This window comes from Eriocheir sinensis, chromosome 55 (assembly GCF_024679095.1).
Source record: "Eriocheir sinensis breed Jianghai 21 chromosome 55, ASM2467909v1, whole genome shotgun sequence".
NCBI classification, from domain to species: domain Eukaryota; kingdom Metazoa; phylum Arthropoda; class Malacostraca; order Decapoda; family Varunidae; genus Eriocheir; species Eriocheir sinensis.
The window spans coordinates 374,293-395,024 of record NC_066563.1 but is presented as its reverse complement, the minus strand read 5'-3'; the positions used below and the strand labels follow the sequence as shown (position 1 = coordinate 395,024).

Sequence of the window (20,732 nt, the reverse complement as noted above, 5' to 3'; positions counted from 1 at the left end):
TAAGTGGAAGTTGAAAGATGTATGGTGACCGTGTTCTTGATTTGGTTAGAAAATAGTGAAGACTGACTGCCTGGCTGACTCATATTGAACATCACTTCCTCGGTTACACATGAGGAAGGAAAAGAGGAAGGACTCATAAGCTTACATACGAAGCACTTTTGAAATATACGTAGCAGCTAGCAAAGCATTTAAATACAAGAGAATAGAGGCATATATGCAGCTACACTTACTGTTATGTCACCGTTCCATGTATATATAAAAAAAGATAATATAATGCTGCCAAGCGTTTAAAGACACCGTCCCTTGGTGGTCTTTAATGCATTCAAGATCTAATTACAAAGTCTGACAAAGAATTCCAAAGAGATACTGAAGCCAACACACGCAGCGGTCCATACTCAAGAGATGCCAGAACTCTACATGTATACCTCGCTGTACACACACACACACACACACACACACACGAGATATGAAACTTAGACATCAACGCAACACAACTTGATTCACACCACTGGGACAACACAAACACAAACATCAATAGGAGCATAGAAAGTAGTTATCCAGGACGTATTGCTTGGAAACATGAAACCACACAAAACACGAAGAAAACGGAGTCACGAGATTGAAAATGAAAGAGAGTCTGCTGGAAGTGTCAAATGGTTGCACAAACACAAGAACGCACGCTGTCCCTGGTGGTATAATCAGAAACTAAACCTTTGGACGAGCCAGGAGGTTTGGAGTCCACTGTTATATCACATCACGGTGTAAGATGCACTTCAAAACATACTTACACACATCTACATACTCATACTACCACAAACACAACACACGCATATACGTACACGTACACACACTCCGATACGTACATGGTGACACACTGGCCCTCGGTGCTTCACTCGGGGAGGTGCGAGCGAACGAGTCGTCTCATGAACCTTCCAACAAACCCACTAGCTAAACCGCTTCAGAACCCCCGAAGCATGCACGAAAACAGCAAAACGTGGCCTAATAATCTCCTAATAACCTTCAGTATTCTAAGATCTGAATCCTAATATTGATTTTATCCCTAAAACACCTCCCAAGACCACCTCAGGTCCCCAAAAACTCCCTAGCCCCTTCAGGATGGGTTCTTACCTTTGACGGCGAAGTCCTGCCTCTCGACGGTGTAGTAGGTGAGGGGCAGACCGCCGTCATCCTTGGGCGGGCCCCAGGTCAACAGACAGGAGGTGGAGAAGATCTCGGACACCTGTGGGGGAGAGGGAAAAGCCGCGTGGAGGGAGATGATGCTAAGTGAGGACGAAGAAAAGAGGAGCATGAGATGAGTAGGGGCTATTACACTGGGCAAATTTTCCGTGGATCTTCAATCAAACGACGATTTCCGCTGGCGTGGTTCTCATATTTCCGTGGTATTCTGACGTGTCCACGACCTTCCAAAGCTACAGTAGATTTCACCGAAGGACGACGGTATTACTCACCATCATCATCATCAGCAATAACAAGAAACAAATGAGAACCACGCTAACGGAAATCGTGGTTTGACTGAAGATGCCCAGTGTAACAGCTCCTTTAGTCTTATGAAGGAGAGCTCCAATACAAGAGAAAGAAAGGAGTTTGGAGGGTGTTGCTTGGCATTTAACTCCTTGACTGCGGATTTCCTACAAGAAGACATCACCAAGCTAAAGGAATGAAACAAAAAGTGGCTGCTACAATTCAGTGAAGAAAAATATAAACTCATGCACCTTGGGAGGGGATATCCAGCACACTAATACCACATGAGAAACACTCCACTACCCACCACAGAGGCAGAGAAAGATATTGGAGTATATGTTACCAGGCTACCGGTGAAGGCCAAATCCGTGCCCATCGCAGCAGACGGGTTAAGACTGGTTGCTCTTCCTACCGTCACTCAATTACACTGGGGATCGAATCACCTCGCGCTGGCTCTTCATTTCCATGTCGCTGACGCCCTAACCCACTAGACCACCGCATCTCCTTTTGTCAGCCTAACCTGTCGAGGCCACCACCGCATCCTTTCTTTGCCAACCTAACCTATCGTGACACAGTGACCTCCTACAACCTCTAAACCACCACATCCTTTCTTTGCCCACCTAACCTGTCGTGGCCCAGTAAAGTCCTACAACCTACCTCGTGGTTGGTGGGTGGCGAGGGCTTGTCCTGCATGTTGATCTTGACCTCCTTGGTGCTGGCGCCCGCCTTGTTGGACATCTTGATCGTGTACTTGCCGGTCTGGTCACGTGACGGCTTCTTGATGGTGTACACGACCTTCTTGTCCATCACCTTCACTTCCACATCCTTGGGGCTCAACGGCTTCCCGTCCTTCAGGAGCTTGGCATCCACCTTCGAGATCCTGGCACCGGGGACTGAGGGAGGGAGGAGAGATGGGTGTATTAGGCTGCCTGGCTGGGTTTTGATGGCAAGATAGGAGAAAAGAAGGTTAGGTGTCTGTGTTTGGTTAAGTTTTGAAGGATAAAAATGAAGAAAAAAATGTTGAGTGGTTTAAGGTGCTTGGATGTTTTCATGTTGAGAAGGGTGGGTGTTTTTGTCTGGTTGGGTTGTGAGGAATGAAAAAGAAATAAGTGATGTTGAGTGATTTAAGGTGCTTGGATGTTTTCATGTTGAGAAGGGTGGGTGTTTACTGTCTGGTTGGGTTGTGAGGAATGAAAAAGAAGTAAGTGATGTTGGATGATTTGAGGCGGTTGGACTATCTCGCTCCATCTGATATCAACCGTTACCAAGGAGGAACAAGGGTACTTAGAGAGACCAAGGAGCAACACGGATACTGAGAGAGACCAAGGAGGAACACTGCTGACAAACATGTACCGGAAAGTGTGTTTTTGGACCGTGTAGATGAGAAAAGCCACTGGTTTCTGATTACAACTATCATATATTGTGCCCTGACCAATACAAGACGGCCAACACAAGAGGAGAGTATGAAGACACCTCTCGTTCCGAAAGTGACCTCTTTTGGCCTCATTCTGTTTTCCTTCGTTGGAGCAGTGCCTGACGGGTTTTCTATTGTCTTTTTTTTTTTACAACAAAGGAGACAGCTCAAGGGCACACAAAAAAGGAAACAATAATAAAAAAAGCCCGCTACTTGCTGCTCCTAAAAAGAATCCAAAGAGGTGGCCGAAAGAGAGGTCAATTTCGGAAGGAGAGGTGTCCAGATACCAGATACCAGATCTTTCGTTATTTTTGCCCCTGAACTGCCTCCCTTGTTGTAAAAAAACCACGTACAGGAGGATGGCGGGACTTACTGGTGTAGGGGACTTCAAAGGTGAGAGGCTTGGTGACGGGGCCTTCGATGGGCTCCTCCGGCTTGATGCTCGGAGCCTTCTCGCCCTCACCCACGCTCAGCTGACACGCAGTCTCCAGGTTGCCACAAACAGCCTGGGGAAGAGAGTTGCGGGGCATGTTGAATAAAAAAATAGAATATTTAAAGGTATGAGGAACATCTATTAAGAGAAAAAGGAGAGAGAGACGTGCCTAATGTATAAAACAAAGGGAGAGAATAGAGGCGAGAGGTAGAAAGCAACTAAAGCAAGATTGATAGAGGGAAGGGAAATGTACCTTTGAGGGATAAGAAAAGTGAAATAAATCTCTTGGTAAGCTTATGAACCTCTCCGGCGTACTGATATAAAGAGACTAGGGAGCAACACGGGTACCTAGAGAGACCAAGGAGAAACACAGGTACTTAAGAGACAGAGGAACAACACGGTTACTTAAGAGACAGAGGAACAACACGGGTACTTAAGAGACAGAGGAACAACACGGGTACTTAAGAGACAGAGGAACAACACGGTTACTTAAGAGACAGAGGAACAACACGGGTACTCACCTTGATCTCTCCCTCGTGGCTCATGGCGGCCTCCTTAATTATCATCTTGTGCACGGCGCCATTCTTCACGAGTTCGATGTTGTCGCTCGGCTTCACCTCCTCGCCGTTGATGAACCAGGTGAGCGGCGCGTCGGGGTCCGCCAACTCAACTTCGAAGGTCGTCGGCTGCCGCTCGAACGTCATTTGGTCCTGCAGCTTCTTCTTGAACTTATTCTCCACTGTCGGGGATGAAATGGAAGGTCTTTGTCGTGCTGCAGCCCTAGACACACACACACACACACACACACACTGACAACTCCCTACCCCCTACCACCCCGGACACACTCTCCCCCCTCTCGTCACTAACACACGTCCTCCTCGTCACCCCGATACTCACGCTGCACAATGAGCTCGCACTGCGTCTCATCAGCGTTGGTCCTGCACGAGTAGTTGCCGGCGTCGCTCATGTTGATGCTCTTGAACACCAGCTGCCTCTTCTTGCCGTCCGTCATGATCTTTAAACTGCAGGGGCGAGGCGGAGCGAGGCAAAGAGAGAAAGAAAAATGGTGTTAGCGAGTGGTGTGATGTTTCATGATTCTTCTCTAAAAAGCTGCGTGTTTCTTCCCGGCCTTCTCTACTGCTTTCGTGTTTGGGTTTGGTGTGTGTGTGTGCTTGCTTTGCTTCTCGCGTGTCAGAAAGCGAAGCGCGTGGCGTGAGTCTAGATTGTCATTAGTTTTGTGTGTTGTGGCTGTGTGGTGTTCGTTGGAAGTCGTGTGTGAGGGTTGCCTGGTGAGTCTGGCTGTGGCTGTTTGGCTGTTTCTTGTCTTCCTACTCGTGTCTCATTCTCTAGTGAAGTCTGTTAATGCAAGTAAGTATTCTCTCTGTTTCTCACTACTTCTGTCTTTCTAGAATCAAGTCCGTTGCAGAGCATTCCTGTCCTGTCTTTCCTACCATTCTTCTGTCATTTTTTTTCTGTACTGGCAAGACATATACACAAAACTGTCTGTCTATCCAAGCACGATAATATGTAGTGCAAAGCTTTACAACAGCAAAGCAAGGGGTGTATGAATGAAAAAAATCAGTAGCATTTTGTATCAAAAAGCAAAGGGGTCAAAATATCTTAACTTAGATTGGGGCGATAGAAAAAGGGGGAAACTATGGGGAGTGAGAAGGACTGATAAAAATTGAACTGGGAAAAAAACGCTTGGGGAGGGTTGGGGAAGCAATAGAAACCTCGACAAGTACTGAGGGGTGGAGAGCAGCGTTTGCGGAGTAAGGGAAAGGGTGGCGGGGAGGCGCAAGGCTATGCTCCTTCTCTTCCGATCTCTATGCCCCGGCGACGCGAGAGCCACGTGGAAATAACAAAATAACAAAAGTGACGCTGAAGCAAAATGCAGACACTTAAAACATGTCACTTCTGAGGAAGCCAAACAAAGAAAAATCTGAAGAGTTCGACACGGACATCTACGCGTCCCGGGGTTAGAGGTGCATGTGAACAGGCTTAGTCTGTACACAAAAAGCATTGTTTAAGGTCGAATGATGTGCTTATGGATCAAAATATCACCGTACAAAACTTTATTTTCACATCGTATACGTGGTGACTCAGAAAAAAGAGTAAAATTTAAATTCAATGTGTTTTGATGGGAGCACAGCCTGGGAGCAGCCTCATGATATTGGGCTTATTGAAGGGGAGAGAACGTGCTTAATTCCTTAATAATGTTGCTAAGAGGAGCAAAAAAGTGATTTTAGGAAGGGACGGAGGGAGGCGGGAGGAAGGGAGGGATGAGATACAAGCAAAGGGAGGAAGACTTTATATTCATTTTAAGTTAAGTTTTCAGTTTTAAGTAAGAGCTTAATTAAAACATTATTGTGTTTATTTACTTCTTGGGCGTCAGTTCCTTTATTTATTCAGGTCATGGTCCATGACTGCTCAGGAAGAGGTGGATATCCTGTTGTTTATTGAGCTTCAGTTTACTGATATACCTGTTGAGGTACTTTGGGGGTTGTTAAGTTTATAAAGGGCCCAGAGTCATGTCCACAGAGGGTCCAGTCCCTTCAGATTAACACTACGTCGCTAGGTCAGTCAGATGTAGCGGAAAGAGTAACATGGAAGAAGTAAAATAACGAAGATCAGAAAGAAAATAAATAAAACGAAAAGTCGCATAAAGCTCTCAGTTCAGACGTCGCGGAGAGGTCGATTTCGCCTCTCGCGTCTGTGCCGAAAGCTCCATCGACTCACAGGAGAAAAAAAACGACAGTCGAGAGAAACGAATAAAAGGTAATAAGTGTCAGGCGAAGTTCTTGATGCAGACGACGAGGACAAGTCAAAGCCACTCGTCTGAACCGAAAACTCCGTCGAGACACAAAACAGAAAATAATGACGAAAAAAAAAACACGAAATAAAACCGAACATAAGAACGAAAATAAACCAGAAAACGACAGTGAGGACAAAGAGAGAGTTTCATCCAAGCATCAGAGTCGGTACCAGAAGCCAAGTATTTTGTTGGTCAGGTGGTGATGGTGGTGGATGTTTGTTCTTTACCTGTCCACGCCAGTGCGAAGGGACGAGGAACCTTGGGATCTGCGAGAGGGGCAAACCCGGTCAAAACAACCTCTGTGCTCCCACCCCCTCGGCACACACCCCACTAGGCCGGCAGCTTTCTCCCTCACTATATTTTTTTTTAACTAGTTCGTGATCATTTTGAGAAGATGAGTGATTTTTTTCGCGTTCTGAAGTGCAGTGCAAGTAAATGTTTCTTTATTTGTCTTTTGAATGAACTTTGGAGTGAGTTTGATTTCTTGCTCTTCCTGTGATCGTCTTTTGTTTTCGCGTTCTGAAGGGCAGTGCAAGTAAGTGTTTCTTTATTTGTCTTTTGAATGAACTTTGGAGTGAGTTTGATTTCTTGCTCTTCCTGTGATCGTCTTTGTGTTTCTTTATTTGTCTTTTGAATGAACTTTGGAATGAGTTTAATTTTTGCTTTCCCTGTGATCGTCTTTTGTTTTCGCGTTCTGAAGGGCAGTGGAAGTAAATGTTTCTTTATTTGTCTTTTGAATGAACTTTGGAATGAGTTTAATTTTTGCTTTCCCTGTGATCGTCTTTTGTTTACGCGTTCTGAAGTGCAGTGGAAGTAAATGTTTTTGTCTTTTGAATGAACTTTGGAATGAGTTTTATTTCTTGCTCTTCCAGTGATCGTCTTTTGTTTTCGCGTTCTGAAGTGCAGTGGAAGTGAATGTTTTTGTCTTTTGAATGAACTTTGGAATGAGTTTTATTTCTTGCTCTTCCAGTGATCGTCTTTTGTTTTCTGCACTGAGTTTTCGAGTCTGCGGAACACCTCATCTTCTCACACGAACACAAAGGAGCTCACTAACACGGGGATGAAGACAGGATGGAAAGGTCGACAGATTAAGGAAGGGAAGGACACACACACACACACACACACACACACACACACACACACACACACACACACACACACACACAACAGCAAGGAGTGGATAGGACACGAAGAGGAAGGGCAGTGAACAAAACATAATTATCATTGACTCGATAATTATGACATCAACAGACACTTAATGACACACAAATAAATACAGTGAATAATATATAAATGTGATTACTATTGATTAATGATTATGAAAACACGAGACCAGAATTAAAGACACAGGAGCAATTACAGTGACACTAAAATGTAATCATTCACTCATTATTATCCTCACAACATGAGACAAGAACAGGGTCAATACGTTAATTATGAGTTATCACAGCACTGAAGCAGACGACAGAATGTGACGTATTAACAACAACAACAACAACAACAGCAACAGCGTGACAGTAAATAAAACTAATAACAACAATAACAATAACACTTCCAAAGACAAAAACGACACAAACAGTAAAACATCAAGACAACAACAACAACAACAACAACAAGAGACAGGTGACCCCCCCCGGCCTCGCACGCCCTCACACCCACACACGTGTTTCAACATGAACAGAAGGAGAAAACCAAGCCAACTGCCCGCAAAAATAATCCCTCTCAAAATAAGACAAATACTTCCTCTGATATAACAAATAAAACTTCAGAAAAAGAATACCCAAAGTTGAAAAAAATCAGCCATGATGTTGATGTAAAAAGTAAAGGTTCATTATTCAGAAAAAAATGTGCATTTCATTGTCCATATAATATTTTGAATATCTAATATCATTAAAAAATATTAGTATATTAAAATAAACTGCATATCCATATAAAAATTGATCTTATGAGTCTATACAAAACACTAAAAACAAGAGACTAACATTCAATTCAAGACTTCTAACATCGAAACAAGTGAAACTAATATCTCTACTTTGCTCTACCAGTGAAAGAAACGAAAGCCTAACAACCACTAAACCTCTAAAAGTTAACAACAAACTATGCTGAGGCTCTAAGAGGAAACAACTGCATCAAGACACTAAAGAGAACTCGTAACCGTCACACGAAAACAAAAAAGCACAAACTTTACTAAACTAAACCACGACAAACAATCTCCATTTAATCATCACAACACACACACACAAAACGAGAAGAAGAGAACTCAGGAACCCTATTTGAACAACACATCTGAACAAAGGGAAACCATCTAATACCCACTAAACCACGACAAACAATCTGCATTTAATCATCACAACACACACACAAAACGAGAAGAAGAAAACTCAGGAACCCTATTTGAACAACACAACTGAACAAAGGGAAACCATCTAATACCCACTAAACCACGGCAGCAGACAGCAAGACAGCCAATCACCACTAACAGCCCATCCGCCCTATCCCTCCCTCCCTCGCTCTCACTTACCCCTTGGAGTCGGGCGTCAGCTTCTGGTCGCCGAAGAACCACTCAACGGGCGCTTCGGGTTCGTCCACTTCGCACTCCAGCACGACCTTGTGGTTCTCGGTGACGCTCCTCGACTTGAGAGTCTTGGTGAACTTGAACGGCTGATCTGAGGGCGTGAGACGAAGGGTTAAGAAGGTGACCGTGAGAGTAACAGCGACAATAAATAGGAATAAGAATGAAAATTATGACAGAGTAAGTAGAAATATCTGTGACGAGTGACGAGTGAGATAACAGTTCGCGCCTCAACCAAATCACTTAATATCGAACCACCTTTAAAAATAACACTTAAAAAAGGGTTAACAAGCGGTGATAATGGCAGCTGGAATAGTAATGAGAATGCCTAAAAAGAAAGGGCTTCGGGGTCAGTTAATTTAATGTTTACGGCGATTATAGAAACCACAAAGTACTGAAGACAAAAAAACAAAAAAAAACATATGACAAAGAATCACTGGTAACAGCCATATAGCGATCCTAAAGAACTAAGTTGAAGGAAAGATTCGTAGCCACCAAACAAAGACTCACAGGTAACATCTATACAACAATCCAAGTCATAAGGGAACGAAATTGAAAGAAAAATCCATAACCATCAAAATAGTCACGTGTAGCATCTATATAACAATCCAAATCCTAAATGAACCAAGTCGAATAACCTTAACCGTAACCCCCAAGCGAGGGACGCGCAGCAGTACTCACCCACAACGTTGAGGGTGGTTTCCGTCATCTCCTTCTCGCAGCGGAAGATCTTGGCGGTGAACTTCCCCTTGTCCTTCTTGTTGGTGTTCTTGATGGTGAGCCGCACGGTGCCGGTCATGTCCTTGTAGGTCTCGTATTTTTCGTTGTCCTGAAAAGTAGTGAAATCCAAGAGTTAGTACAGGCTTAGAAGGACTAGCTAAGGTTTGCACGTGTTCAAGTGTTAATTTACCGTGTAGCAGCGACGGGCCAAATTTGTGCCGGTTGCAACACATAGCAGCGATATGTACAATTTAATTTGTTCCTCGTTATGTCCACCCAGCAGTGAATGGGCCAAATCAGGGGTTGTGCCATGGTATGTTCCTTCCCAAAAAAGATGATACATAATCTGATCACAAATGCTTTGATATATATTACGGGTGGCAGATGGCGCTGACTTACCTCGATCTGGGTTTCCCCGCGGAACCAGTGGACGATGGCCTTGTGGGAGTTGACCTGAGCCTCCAGCGTGGCGTCCTTGGTGGTGTAACAGTTGGATTTCTTCGGCAGCGGCCTCACGAACTTGAAATCCGGGTCAGGCTCTGTGAGGGAGGAGCGGGATGGATTAGAGACGCATAAGGGGGAGAGATTAAGATAAGGAGATAGAATTGTAAGAGATAATGAGAAATGGTAGAAGAAGCGAACATTGACGTAGTTGTAGTGGAAGGGGTAAAGATGATGAGAATGTGAGGAGATGATGATAAGGAGATAGAATTAGAAGAGATAATGAGAAATGGTAGAAGAAGCGAACACTGACGTAGTTGTAAAACATAAAGATGATGAGAAACAATAAAAAACATAATGTAAGAAGGGAAGAGATGAAGATGGAACTAGATACCCCTGGAAATGCCCACAACGCCTACAAAAGCCTTGTCAAATTAGTGTTCTTGGGGGATGAAATGTCTTAAAATACGGCCCTATAACACCTGCCTTGGACGGTGAGGATGGCAGAGCAGGAGATGCCCATGCACTCCACGGTGTAGCGGCCCATGTCCTCCACGGCGGGCTTGCTGATGATGATGGAGTGCACGGTGCCCTCGCTCTTGAACTTGTACTTCGAACCCGGGAACAGCTCCTGCGAGGGAAGGCGAGGGAGAAAGAGAGTGAGGGAGGAAGTGAGTGGATGATAAAGCGAGTTAATGGTTGAATGGATGAACGAATGAACTGATGAATAGTTACTTGACTGACTGTATGAATAAATAAATGAATACTTTATCAAGTGAATGAATAGATATATGAATGAATGAATGGCTGAATTGAACGCACGAATGAATGGATGAATATATTAATGAATGAATTGGTTAATATACGAATACATAAATTAATGAATAGTTGAATGAATGAGTGAATGAATGAATGAATTAGTGAAGAACAAAACAAATCAATAATGGAGGGAATAATTAGTCAGTCAATAAACTAATAATAATCAATGAAGACTGAGGTGTTTATAACGATGTCATAAATACTAAAAAAATATATACAGCCAAAGCCAAGACTCACATCCTTTTTGAAGAACCACTTGGGCTTGGAATCCTTCTTGGAGAATTCACCCTCGAACTTGGCCATCTTCTCCTTGCCTTCCTTCACCGTGAGATCCACAAGAGGCTTCACCCAGGACTCCACCTTCTGCTCTCCGGGAGGCGGTGGTGGAGAGGTGGTGTGGCGAGGTGGAGAAAGGCGGGGAAATGGGAGGAAAGGTGAGGAGGGAGAGGCAGGAGAAAGGGTGTTGGTGGAGGAGGAGGAGGAGGAAAGGTAGGGAAGGAGAGGGAGGAGAGGGAGAATTGGTGAAGGAGGAGGAGGAGGAGGAAAGTAAGGAAGAAGAGGGAGGAAGGAAACAAGGGTGAGAGGTGGTGGTGATGGTGGAGTGTAGATAGGGCAGGTAAGGCGAGGGAAAGGGGAACAGAAGGAATGGTGTTGATGGAGGAGGAGGAAGAGAAGGGTGAGAAAAGGAGAGGAAGGAGAGAGAAATATCATGAGTTATTGAGACATTTGGTACGCAGTGAAGGGATGTCTGCCTGTCCCCCCTTGGTCATGGCTAACAGGAACTGAAGACGTTTTTTTCCTTGGCAGATTTTGATGCGTTTCAGCATACTGAATAATGTATGGAAGAAGGAATACAATAAGAGACAGCAATGAATGAGTAACAGTGATATCTTTGAATGTTTTGCTGAATTTAACATTAAAAAAAATACTTTTAATCTTGTTCTAGAATATTTTGACTTTAGTGTATAGACATTAAAAAAAACACTTTCAATCTTGTTCTAGAATGTTTTAACTTTAGCGTGTATAGAACGGACTGTCGATTATGTTTAACTGTTGTGATCCTTCTTTTCGTGTACAGATGGCAAAATTGGCAAAAATATCATGATCATGTATTTTATGATCTTGATTTTACTTTTTTGTATTGATTTAAGCTTTTCATATTAACGAGCCGCAGACCAGGTGAGGGCAGGTGAACCTCCCCCACGTTATGGACTCCCTCCTAACGCACTACATGTTTATTGTCCACTCGCAAGGCTGAAGGACTTTAATTACAAGACTTACAGATGACAAAATGGTAAGACGGCAACACAGTTTATATCATGACCACAAGGCAGGGAGGGGAGTAATATAAAATCAGAGGAAGATTTAAAACACGTATAGCAACTCTCTCAAGGACAAATATATCTCCACATTGATTAATAAATGATAACAAGAGTAGCAACAGTGCCAAGAATCGTGATAACAACTTTAAAACATACACAGAGGAAAAATACCAACTTGAATAATAATAACATCAAGAATAGTAACATCAGTATAGATAACAACAATGTCACACGCATTCCACCGTGTGATGTTATACCCTGCCAACGAGCAGTACAGCCCCCAGCACCAGCCCGTAACGACGCCGGTGCTGGAGGACGATTATTGCTTCTTCCACATCTAGATATTGAACCATGCGGACGTGCGTGTCAATAATAATAGGAGTCTGCGGGAGCGTGGTGGTGGTGATGGTGGCGGCGGCGCAGACAACAGGCAGCGGCGGGTCTCGGCGCTGCACGGCTCGCTGCGCTGGCTGGGAGGCGACGGGTGGAGGGAGACAGAGCGCGTCATCTACTTGGTTATTACGCCAATTGGTTTCGGTAGCAGCGACGGGCCAAATTTGTGGCTTTACGTGTAGCAGCGACGGGCCAAATTTGTGCCATGACATAAACCCCCCAAAATAGATGATACATAAACTGATCACAAATGCTTTGATATATATTATGAATTTTTCTCGCTTGGAGGGACCATTAAGAAACGTGATCCCCGCTGCTACCGGGTTAACGTGTCTACCATGTTTATACCCATATCATGATTAATTTGGCTCCGTTCTGTGAAGTACTATATGTATTTTCTTGTAACTTTCGCGTTTTGCTTCGTTTTATCAGCAGTAAAAAACTGTGCTAAGCTTGATTTAATTTCCTTGCAAAAACTGTTTAGGTTACTCTGATTGGAAATATAGAAACAGATGCATATTAAACATTCTCAATGATGTCTTTCGGAAACTTTTCTTACGGTTTTTTATAATTTCGCAAGCGTGCGTATAGTGAACAAATGATTAATGATAGGCAAGATCCGTGATTTTTATGTAACTTTTGAGTGCCCCCTTCAGGAGTCGGGTCCCAGCCAGCCCGCAGCGCGTGTCCTCCCGTAAGGCTGGAGGAAGAAGGCTTACTGGCTACGCACGGACACATGCACAACACATGCCTTACAGTACGCCATGCCTGCATCCGGCCACGTCTAGAAAATGGAGAAACTGGAAAAAATAAACAGTAAAGAAAGTTGTCTTGAAGTATTGCGGTTTGTCCTTCTTTACTGGTGCTAAGTAATGGAGGAAGTCATTTTTTCCCCGTTTGTGTTCCAGTGCCAATGGACTGAGTTCACGATATGAGTTTGAACAGAAAAGACAAATGGTTTTCCTTTAAAATCGAAAACCAGTTGGATAGGGTATGAAACGAATCAAGGAAAAGTATAAATAGCCTGAGGTTATGGAACGAAGTAGAGAAGAAGATGGACAGAGCTTTCTAATATGATCAAAGTTCAACGAAGGAATTTCTTGGCGCGAGTGGAGGTGCGTGAGCCTGGGGGAGACGTGACGCCCAGAAAGAGGGACAACCGCTGGACACTGATACGCAAGACCTGTGATGCATAGTGAACCTGAGTCATGCAGAACACTTTATAAGGTTGGTGTTTAAGGAGGGAGGTTTAAGGGAGGTTTATATTTGGTTTTAGAGTCACTGCTTTTAGTTCATGTCTTAAAAGGTTTATGATTTAGTTTCCAGATAATGGGTTTTTTTTTTTAGTTTATATTGATCGTCTTTGGTGTAGTGGTTTATCGATTGGTTTAGCTGCTTTTAATCCCGCCGACGGGTTCATCGATGGTACATTTTAGTTGTGATTTATAGCTGGAATATTCGTTTAGGTTTACGGCTGTCGTGGCAGAGACTGATCCACGTCGCTGATCCTTTAGTGATACACTCTCTCGGGTCTCCTCGGGCGTGTATCATCAAGCTTAGAGATAGATAAAATCAGATTGAACAGTATAATACATCAGTGGAATAGAGAGCAAAAACCACTCTTCATTCATATCCAGAGCCAGCAGTTGGGCCGTGTACCGTACCACAAATACCGATAAAACTTCATTACAAAATAGAATAACTAAGATAGAGAATAAAACGAATGAAGTTGAAGTTGGAGATGGAGAATCGAATGCACTTATTCAAAGCGTGCCAAACCTCTTCCCAGTCTTCCCAAACCTCGGTCCAGTGCTGCAGCTTTGGCCAATCAGGGATTATGTCAGCGAGGGAGAGTCTCCCGGTATCGTCCCCATCCTGACCCGGGAGAAAGGCGGGTCTTAACGGGGCTGACGGGGCAAGACTGACGGGGCAAAGGGCGGGGGAAAGAGAGAGGGGGTAGAGGAAAGAGGAAAGGAAAGGGAGAGAGGAAAAAGCAGGAAATGGAGAGGAGGAAAAGGAGAATGAGAAGATGGAAGAGGAGAAGGAGATGGAGCAAGCAGGAAAGTGTGATTAAGTTGTAGAGCGACTTGGAAATAAAGACAGTCAGTGGCTGAGGGAACAGTATGACAGGAAAGAGGGAGTGAAGGTAGGAGGGAAGGAGGAGAATAGAGGAGAAAGATGGACAGTGGGAGAAGGGAGCGAGGCTACCTGATATCTGGGAGTAAGGAAGGCAGGGGGTGACAGCTTATATTTTCAGTATCCAACAACCCCTTGAGAAAATATTCATATTATGCAAGAACTGATTTTTCTTTGCAGCCTAACTTGGTGAACGTATAGAAGCAAAAGAAAAAAAACGTGAGCAAGGCAAAACTACGAAATTACTTTACTCAAAACTCTTTATAAAAAAGCTACAAAAAGGGCAAGATTTTCTATTTTCTCTTCGACTTGTTCAAGGTAAAGGCGCTTTCAAGGCTCGTACGTCTTATTTATGGCGAGAAACAAAGAAAAGTGAATTTTTATAAAGAATGCTTGGGATTTTAGGTGATCTATTAATACTTGCAATTGTCTTTTTCGTCTATACGGAGGGCTGACAAAGGAGGGAGGGAGGAAGGAAAGAGCGGTGGGAGGGAAGGGAGGGGAGGGAACTGAAGGGAAGGGAGGGGGTGTGAGGGGTGGGTTGGGGGAGGCAGGGACGGAAGAGGAGGAGGAGGAGGAAAATAATACAACATGAAAGGTAACTTAATAACCACAAGAAAATAAAAAAAAGCCATTGATCACGTCTAGAAAACAGCAAACCTAAAAGTTTCCACCGAAAGCCAAAAATAACGAAATATAATTGCAAAAAATTGTCTCGACACGTAAGAGGGAAAATAAATAGAAGTTGTAAAAATATAAAACAAAAAAACAATAGTCTAGGGGATTAACGAATGAAAAAAACAAATATAATAATAACTGTAATAGGCAGTTTACAAAATAGTTTTCTCAAGTGCGTGATATTTAAAGAAAACGGAGACTAAGAAGGGGAGGCTGAGTTAGCGGTGGTAGGGTGAGGGACACGGGAGTCTGGACGCCCGACATGTGTTCTTTACCCTTGTACGCTTGACAGCCTGCAGTGTGGGCCAGTCCGGTATTATCTCAGACAAGGATGGCTTGCGGTTCCCGTGGTCGGCTGGCTTAAGTCTGGGAGAGCGTTCCTGTGCCAGGGCGACGAGAGCGAGTGTATGTGTGGAGGGAAAGATGCATTAGTAGCCCGGTGCACACACACTCAGACCAGACACGATCGCCATACTTACTAATCCTTCAGATGTTAATAAGAGCTGTCTATCTAGCAGCTTGGTCTGGGGGACTGTGTATGTGGGTGTGTGGGTGGGTAGTGGCTTGGTTTCGGGTTTGTGGATGGAGGAGTAAATAGGCGAGGTTCAGGATGCATTGAACAAGAACTGTCGAGCTCAGGGGTTCTCAGTCGGGGCACGCAACAGCTCCGGATGGGTGGCAGGAGTTTTGGGGCATGCAATGTGTCTCAGAACAAATATCTGATGCAGTGCACTAATTTAAACACACGATGATACTGAAAAATGGGTGAGACAGGGGCTAAGAAAACCACTAAGCTTGTTATCTTAAGTCTATCGGACTATAGATGGCAGACTAAACCAAGCTGATGTACAATTTGCTTTTATTTTACCCTTCTTGGATTTACTTTCCGAATAGGGGGCACGTGACGAGTGCATCGGCTTATGGCCCGAGAACCACTGGGCTACAGGGGAAGGAGAAGAGGGTAAGAAGAGGGTGGTCTATATAGTTAAGTGCGCGAGTGTATGGATAGGCAGTGGTTTAATTCAGGTTCCTATGGGAGAGGGATAACTAGGTGGAGTGTTGGGTGTATTTGATAAGAGTCATGTTTGTCTACAAGCTTGCAGATAGAAGGAGAAAAAAGTAAATTATACGACTGGGTGTGGTGTGGGTGGAGGGAGCAGCTGGGTAGGAAAGGGGGGAGACTGTAGGTGGAAGGAATAGCTGTATGAGGAACTGAGTGCGTTTGTAGGAAATAAAGTAACTGTGTGCGGTGTGGTGGGTTGTAGGCGTAGGGCGCAGAAGAGTGGGTTGTGAGTGGTTTCTTGGTTGGTTATGGGTGGGCTGTAGGTGGGTTGTGGGTGGCTTGCTGGTGGGTTGTGGGGGTTGTAGATGGGTTGTGGGTGCGTGAAATCTAGCATAACAAATATATTCCTTTCTCCAGATGTTAAAGTGAAAAGGGTTGGGCTGGGTGGTGGGTGGTGGGTGGGTCATGGGTGTTTGGCTGGGTTGGGTGGATGTTGGGGTGGATAAGTCGAACTCTACCATAATATAAAAAACAAATAAACGATGTATCCATACCAAAAACTGAACAAAACGGGGATAAATAAAATAAAAACCGGCACTAAACGGCTTGTGGAATGCAAGTAACCAAACATTTTGCAGTTACTTGTTCCAGAGTATGAAAATAAAACAGTGTCTCGTGTGTGTGTCTGCAAGTGCTTTTACGGATCAGAATATTAATAAAACACTTGAGGAATGACAAAAAAAACATAAAACAATAAACAAGTAAACATCTTAGCTCTATGTGTAGCTGTTTATGTAGACCTTAAACATAAGTTAAGAAAAAAAACACACACTGCTGTTTGCTTCCAACTTAGAAACGAGAAAAACATAAAAAATACTTGTAATCTACGAGCTCTGAGTCACAATCTGGCTCCTGCGTAGGTGGGGGTGAGTGGTTACCTGTGATTAATCTCTTGTCAAGGTGAACAATACAAAAATCTTAGGTAAGTCCCGTTTGGTTTGGGTCAAGGTACAAAAAGGGAGATGGTCAAAACCCTGCAAGAAACCCCGTGAGAGAACACAGAACATGGATAAATTGTGGAAGGAAATCGAGCTGCGAGGAGAGAAACGCAACACTCCACAGTGACCCGAAAAAAATCTGAACGAAGGAAAACAAACAAACATGTAGAGAAGCTGGAAGATTATGGAAGACAACAAAACAGTCATAGATAAATTACAGGAAACTTTCAAACTGTAGGAAAAAAGAGAAAAACATTAGAAAATATGCAAAACTCTGAAAAAAAAAGGAAGAAACAGAGAGAAAGACCCAGACGAGAAGATACCCTAGAAAAAAAAAAGTAGGTGGAGTCGCAGAGAAATAAAAAAAGGGACAGACGGAAAGTGATGGAAATTCTTGACCGAGAAAGAAAACCCATAAGGAGAAAAATTATAGAAGACGTTACTTACCCTCTCGACCTTGCGGAGCTGCGGTTTGACCTCCTTCTCCGCCTCCTTGAGATCGCCCCAGTCAGGATCCTCATTATCCCTCTTCCATTTGGCGTACTTCTTCTTCTTCAACATGGCACGGAAGTCCATACCACTGGCGTCTGTGTGGAGGTGGAGGCGGGTGAGTGGCGTATGGAAGAAGGGAGGAGGGAGGAAAAAGTTGGAAAGTTTCGTTTAGTCGGCGCAACATCTGTGGTCATATGCCGGAGAGAGGCAGAAGGGGAAGGAATTATAGAAGGGAACAGATCTCAGGAAACAGGACACAACCCTCGATTAATACCTGGTACCCATTCACTGCTGGGTGGACAGGGGCGTAGGGTGGAGGAGGGTGGAAGGTGCAAGGGATAAAAGGAGGGAAAAAAAAGAAGAGACGGAGGAGGTATGAGAAGAGAGATGTGGAGGAAGAAACAGAGGAAGATAGAAAGGGTAAGAGAGGTGAGCAGAGGATGTGAATGCGAGAAGTGAATGACGGAAGAAAGAAAAGAAGTGAGGGATTAGAGGAGGGCAAGAGAGGAAGAGAGGAAGGGAAGAAGGAAGACTGAATAGAGATGTCGATGTGACGTGAGGATGAAGGAAAGAAAGGAGAAAGAAAGGTAGGAGGCAAAAGAGAAGAAGTGGTTGTGATAGATGAAGGAAAAAAAGGGGTATGTAGGATAGGAGAAGATGGAAAGAGAAGAGGGATGTGAAGAGAGATGTTGATGTGACGTGACGATGGAGGAAAAAAAGGGATATATGAAGATAGGAAAGGATGGAGAGATGGGCGCGAAAGGAAGATGAAGGAAAACAGGGAAGAAGTGACGGAGTAGAGAGAAAGAAGGGAAGGGAAGGGAAGGAGAGGATTGAGGCGAGGACGTAAAAAAGAAGGAATAAAAAAAAGCGTAGAAGGCGTAAAAAGGATGAGATGTGGATAAAGAAAGAAAGAACAATGGAAGAGTTAAAAGGAAGAGAAGAGGGGAAGGGAGAGAAACGTAAGGAGTGACTTGGATAAAGGAAGAAAGGATAACGAAAACGATAAAAGGAAGAGAAGAGGGGAAGGGAGAGAAACGAAAGGAGTGACTTGGATATAGAAAGAAAGAATAATGGAAGGGATAAAACGAGGAAAAAGGGGGAAGAAGAAAAACATAAAGAGTAAAGTGGATAGAGGAAGAAAGGATAATGGAAGGAAAAAAACGAGGAAAAAAGGGAGGAAGGAAGAAAGGGATAAAAAGTGATATGAAACAGCAACAACAACAACACGAAGCAGCGAATAGCGGGCTTTTTATTTATTTATTATTGTTCCCTTTTTTTGTGCCCTTGAGCTGTCTCCTTTGTTGTAAAAAAAAAAAAATCTCACCGGACACGTAGAAGTCCATTTCCGCCGAGTCCTCGCCGTGGTCGTTGGTGACGATGACCTTGTACCGCCCCTCGTCGTTGGGTTTGGTCTTCCTGATGCAGAGCGTGACGGTGTTGGTGTCGCCGTCCGTGTGGATCTTGTAGCGGCCGCCCTCCACGATCTCAGTGATGCCGCCCTTGAGGAACTTGATCTTGAACTCTGGGGCGCCCTCGATAACCAGGTCGATGTAGCCGTTGGAGTCTGTTGGCGATGAGGCGATAGGTAGGTCAGCGCAGCACACGAGGGAAAAGTAATACATGTTATCAGGAGTTTGAAGATTTATCAGGTTTACGAAGGGAAAAAAATTGAGGAGCTGAAGTGTCGTGGGTTTTGCTTTGGATCTGTTGGTGGTGAAACGTATGGGAAGTAATATATGGCAGGGGATGGAAGGTTTATCAGGTTTACGAAGGGAAAAAATTTGAGAAACTGAAGTGCGACACGTATGGGAAGTAATATACGTCAGGGGATGGAAGGTTTATCAGGTATACGAAGGGAAAAGTAAGAGTCGAGGAGATAAGTGTCGTGTTTCGATTCGCATCTATTGGTGGCAAAATGGACGGCGTGTTCAGCATACAAATGGGGAATAATTAGTACGTTGATTCTGTCCTTCTATCTATTTAGCTTACCGTAACCCTCATTCATAACACTGATTAGAATTAGAGCTTTGTCTTTCTATCTACTTTTAACCTTTACTCCTAACCTGAATTAGTATGCGAGTTCTGTATCTCTCTAACTAGCTCGTCCACTATTAGCAAATAAATGGGTCTGTATTTAACTTTACATTTACCTCTTTGTAATATCATATTTCTAATGTCATCTATAATCATCAGTCTCTTCCGCATTTAACTCATCCTTCTCTGCCAAACCCTTGCTCGTATGTGGTTGCTGTTTCTGGTTGTGGCTCGTGGTTTAGAGAGCTCTTCTTTACGCTGATCCGTTTTAGATGACTGATCTGGTCGTTAAGACAGTGCTCTATTTAGCACTGAAACCTCGATTCTTGTGAACTGGGTGGTCTGGATCATGATATGCCTGACCTAGCTCCGGAGGAGGGAGCAGCAGACGACAACTACACTCTACAGCTGCACCGCGGCTGGCCTATGGTTAGTTTTGCGTTGGTGCTTGGAACTGTTTCTGTAGTACTGGCTATACGGTAACGACGACCGCCTACAATTTTGTATGGAACTGTATGCGTGAATAGCCTCTATATGATCTACACGAAGGAGTGCATATTGCTTAAGCGAATGTTCAACATCCCTCTTCCGCCTAACTCAGCGACATACCACTTTTAACTTTTTCGCGATTTTCAGCGCACATCTGTCTCAGTATTAACAAACACTAGCACCTACCGTTTGGCGCCCTCTGGCACTACCAGGGGATATTAAATGTAAGTAAAATATGATAAGCAGAAGAAAAAAAGTATAAAAATGGCCGCCGATCTGCCCCAAGGCGTTCTATTTTCGCATAGTGTCCAAATCAGATTCAGGTTCCGATCAATGAGCTAGAGATGACCAGGGTTCTAAGAAGAAGAGGTCTTCAGACCGCATGCCCTTCCTGACATAACGCGGCGACACTGGAGCTCGAATCGCCTCGAACCGGCTCGTCACTTCCAAAGCTCTAACCCGCTCGGCCACGTCGCCTTAAATCTAAT

General features: G+C 44.0%; 1 protein-coding gene across 1 annotated transcript in view; it reads right to left on the bottom strand.

Annotated features, from left to right (window-relative positions):
- LOC126983825 (twitchin-like) overlaps nucleotides 1-20,732 on the bottom strand; it is a 194,813-nt gene that overhangs the window by 79,687 nt on the left and 94,394 nt on the right. Inside the window, exons 26-38 of the mRNA XM_050836955.1 lie at nucleotides 19,046-19,285; nucleotides 17,674-17,813; nucleotides 10,934-11,059; nucleotides 10,364-10,508; nucleotides 9,836-9,975; nucleotides 9,398-9,545; nucleotides 8,666-8,810; nucleotides 6,372-6,410; nucleotides 4,227-4,351; nucleotides 3,851-4,068; nucleotides 3,270-3,402; nucleotides 2,140-2,375; nucleotides 1,129-1,240 (exon numbers count right to left, since the gene is read on the bottom strand). Coding sequence (XP_050692912.1) covers nucleotides 1,129-1,240; nucleotides 2,140-2,375; nucleotides 3,270-3,402; nucleotides 3,851-4,068; nucleotides 4,227-4,351; nucleotides 6,372-6,410; nucleotides 8,666-8,810; nucleotides 9,398-9,545; nucleotides 9,836-9,975; nucleotides 10,364-10,508; nucleotides 10,934-11,059; nucleotides 17,674-17,813; nucleotides 19,046-19,285 — 1,947 coding nt within the window. The remainder of the gene's footprint in view (nucleotides 1-1,128; nucleotides 1,241-2,139; nucleotides 2,376-3,269; nucleotides 3,403-3,850; nucleotides 4,069-4,226; nucleotides 4,352-6,371; nucleotides 6,411-8,665; nucleotides 8,811-9,397; nucleotides 9,546-9,835; nucleotides 9,976-10,363; nucleotides 10,509-10,933; nucleotides 11,060-17,673; nucleotides 17,814-19,045; nucleotides 19,286-20,732) is intronic.